This window comes from Gavialis gangeticus, unplaced genomic scaffold (genome assembly GCF_001723915.1).
Source record: "Gavialis gangeticus isolate Ggan-Ray unplaced genomic scaffold, GavGan_comp1, whole genome shotgun sequence".
Classification (NCBI taxonomy): Eukaryota; Metazoa; Chordata; order Crocodylia; family Gavialidae; genus Gavialis; species Gavialis gangeticus.
In genome coordinates this window covers 24,518,870-24,521,764 of record NW_017728995.1, presented here as the reverse complement: position 1 = coordinate 24,521,764, position 2,895 = coordinate 24,518,870, and the positions used below count along the sequence as shown (strand labels likewise).

The following is a 2,895-nucleotide window of genomic DNA, read 5'->3' as shown; positions in this document are numbered from 1 at the left end:
AGGCAAGATAGATGAAAGAAGTCTCAGCATGTCAGGGTGGCATGACTGGATGTAGGAATAAAATGGATTTATGAAATGTTAATATTAACTGTTAATAAATATTTAATGTTTATTAAATAACTGTGAATATTTAAAATGCACAGTTTAAACCAAATTCAAAATATAACCTCTCTGACCTATCCCTTGGAGAGAAAAAAGTTCTGGAAGCAAACTACAAATTAATAGACTTTGTCAGGACCATAGTCTGCGACAGAATGCTAACGGCAATTTTGGGCTGTGCCAGGCCCATAAATAATATCATATAGATGCTGTTCCCTATAAAGAGCATACAGACAGGATGGGATACAACATGTTGAGTTCCATTATGCAAGATAGAGGAGACGGATTTTAAAAAAGGAGGCAAAGGCAGAGGAAGAATAAGCAGCCACAAAAAAAAAAAATCTACCTTGACACTCTTCTTCTCATCTGATCCTTCTGTCATGAGATAAGCTTTATCACCATCTGTCCCTTCTACACTGAGAAAGCAGTTAGTTGTGTGTCCAATCCCACTAGGAAGTACCTTATCCCACAACATTGCATTAATGACCGAACTCTTTCCACTGCTTGTTCTAGAAGGAAATAACATAAAAGCATTTAAAGTGGGCTTAACAAATCATAGCATACCTTTGGTTGAGACTACTTGCCCTACATAACCTAAGCAGACCTGGATTTTATGCAATTGTTCTGCATGGCTTACCCTTGTTCCCACAAAGGCCGGCTTGCAGGAATGTCCCATACAACCAGGTCTACTCTTGGAAAAAAAAGTTGGTACAGCTATACCAACCAGCCCTCCTAGGACAGGCATAGACTACCAGTGCAAAAAGCACTTCTTGCTAGTATGCCTAGCACTTCTTGCTAGTATGTTTTCAACCTTTTCCCCAACGAAGGGAAAAAAAAAAAATCACATTCCTAACCAACATTGTTCCATCAGTCACATTTTTATGAAGAGGTAGCCTAAGACTGTACTGTCTTTAAAACAGAGACCACCTTTACCTTTGTCTGTTCTGTGCTTATCAAAATGGAGGTCCAACCAATTTTGAGCGGTATCTGGGCACTACCCTAATATAAATCAGCAATGTGTTAATGTTTGACTCCTTTTCAAAAATGAAATTTCCATTTAAAAAAACAAAAAGAAAACTTCACAATCAAATAAGACAACTCATGTGTCAGATAACTTTTTCAACTCAACGAAGATTTCCACAATAAAACATGCAAACTTTTTAAAAAAAAAAGAACATAAAATATATTTCTCTTGCACTGATTCCAATTCATTGCAATATGAAACCCTTTATTTTACATTCCAGTATTTAGCCCTAATCTCATTTTGGATGAAAAACCTCAATGATGCAGACATTATTGGTTCACTTGGCTAACAGAAGTGTTTATTAACTCAATGCACTAAAGAGATTCAAAGTTCATTCTAAGTTATGTCCTACTGTACCAGCCTTTCACTTTTCACACCAGGATTTGAGGCCTAGCTTTTCTGTAACAGAAGGAATCTCGTATAAAGTGAACTCATATACTAAACAGTTATATTTTTAGAACTGTACCATCTAAGAGAGCTATTTTAATACTCTACGTGCAGTCACTGGCGAATCTGAATAAATTCTGAAAACATTAGGCTTGTTTTAAATGCAACACTGGGTTAAAGTTTAACTATCTCTAACCCTTTGCAACTGTGTCTTTATCTGGGAGCATATCTTAATATTTTTAAAAACTTTTTGTGCAATGAAATTTCAGGACCTAAAATATCAGTAGACAAAAAAAAGGAGAGCTGTTTGTTTTATGCATTTCTTTCCAGTTACCAAGGTATCATCTTGGCAAAAACAGGAAGGACTATCTAATTAAGCATTTCTTTAATGCATGAAATTATTTTAAGTTTATACCCAGATTCCAGGAAAGGGGTCATCTCCGCATGCTTAACCAAGCACAGTACTCTGTAGATTTCAACAGGATTTCTTAAAAGGCACAAAGCTAAGCATATAAACAAGTGTTTGTAAAGATCAGAACCTTAGTTTGTCCTTCGCCATTTAAGGAGGATTTTACTGTTTTATATTTCACTTTGCATATTGAGCACAAATTGACTTAAAAGCGCCAAGTATATTTGTGCTCAATTAGTTTCTAGTACTTTTGCACTGCCATTACGCTCTAACATTTGGTCTGCACACATTCAGGAAAAATGTTTAAATCCTAATGAAACCTTCCCTTCAAGGTTTACAAAAAGCTTCAAAATAATTCTGTTCCGTTTCTGGCTGTATGTATGTAAAGTGTAAGTGTGTAAATGTACGTAAGGATGTAAAGCATCTAAAAAGTAAAGTTCAGAAGACCACCAATGACTAAAAAGCATTTTCCAACACCCTGAAAATGCAATTTTTAGGACAGAAAATGTGTATCAAGAATATTCAAACAGCATTTTTCACCATATTTTGAAAACATGAAGTATGTAGGCAAGAAATTATAACACTTAGTTCTAGGAGACGACAATAGAAATTATAACTAGCCATTTTTCTACTGAAATGTAGGAAGGTGGGAAATATGAAGGTTGGTAATTTTATCTGCATGTGTGTAGGTCAAGTACTAGTTTAGTGTTACCATAAAAAGCAATCATTATAGTGGAGTCGCATCTTATGCGGGGGTTAGGTTCTAAAGTCAGCACGTAAGGTGAAAATCGCGTATAGTCAAAATTACAGAGAGTGAATCGTAGATGAAGTGGTTGGCTCTGGTTCAGCTTGAGACGTTGATTGCATAGGCTCATCTGCTGCTAGTTGTTTTTTCTTGAAAAACATGGCAATCGGCAACTGTTGCTGTTGTGTCTTGAGCTGCTTAAACCTTTCTGGGTACAGTCTCAAATCATCC

The 2,895-nt window shown here is 35.9% G+C and overlaps 1 protein-coding gene across 4 annotated transcripts in view; it reads right to left on the bottom strand.

Annotated features, from left to right (window-relative positions):
- MFN1 (mitofusin 1) overlaps positions 1-2,895 on the bottom strand; it is a 45,115-nt gene that overhangs the window by 33,728 nt on the left and 8,492 nt on the right. For 3 of the 4 annotated variants that reach the window (XM_019503334.1, XM_019503336.1, XM_019503335.1), the window contains one exon: positions 446-608. The exons of the other annotated variant lie outside the window; for it this stretch is intronic. In XM_019503334.1, the coding sequence (XP_019358879.1) occupies positions 446-608 (163 nt within the window). The remainder of the gene's footprint in view (positions 1-445; positions 609-2,895) is intronic. 4 annotated transcript variants of the gene reach the window in all.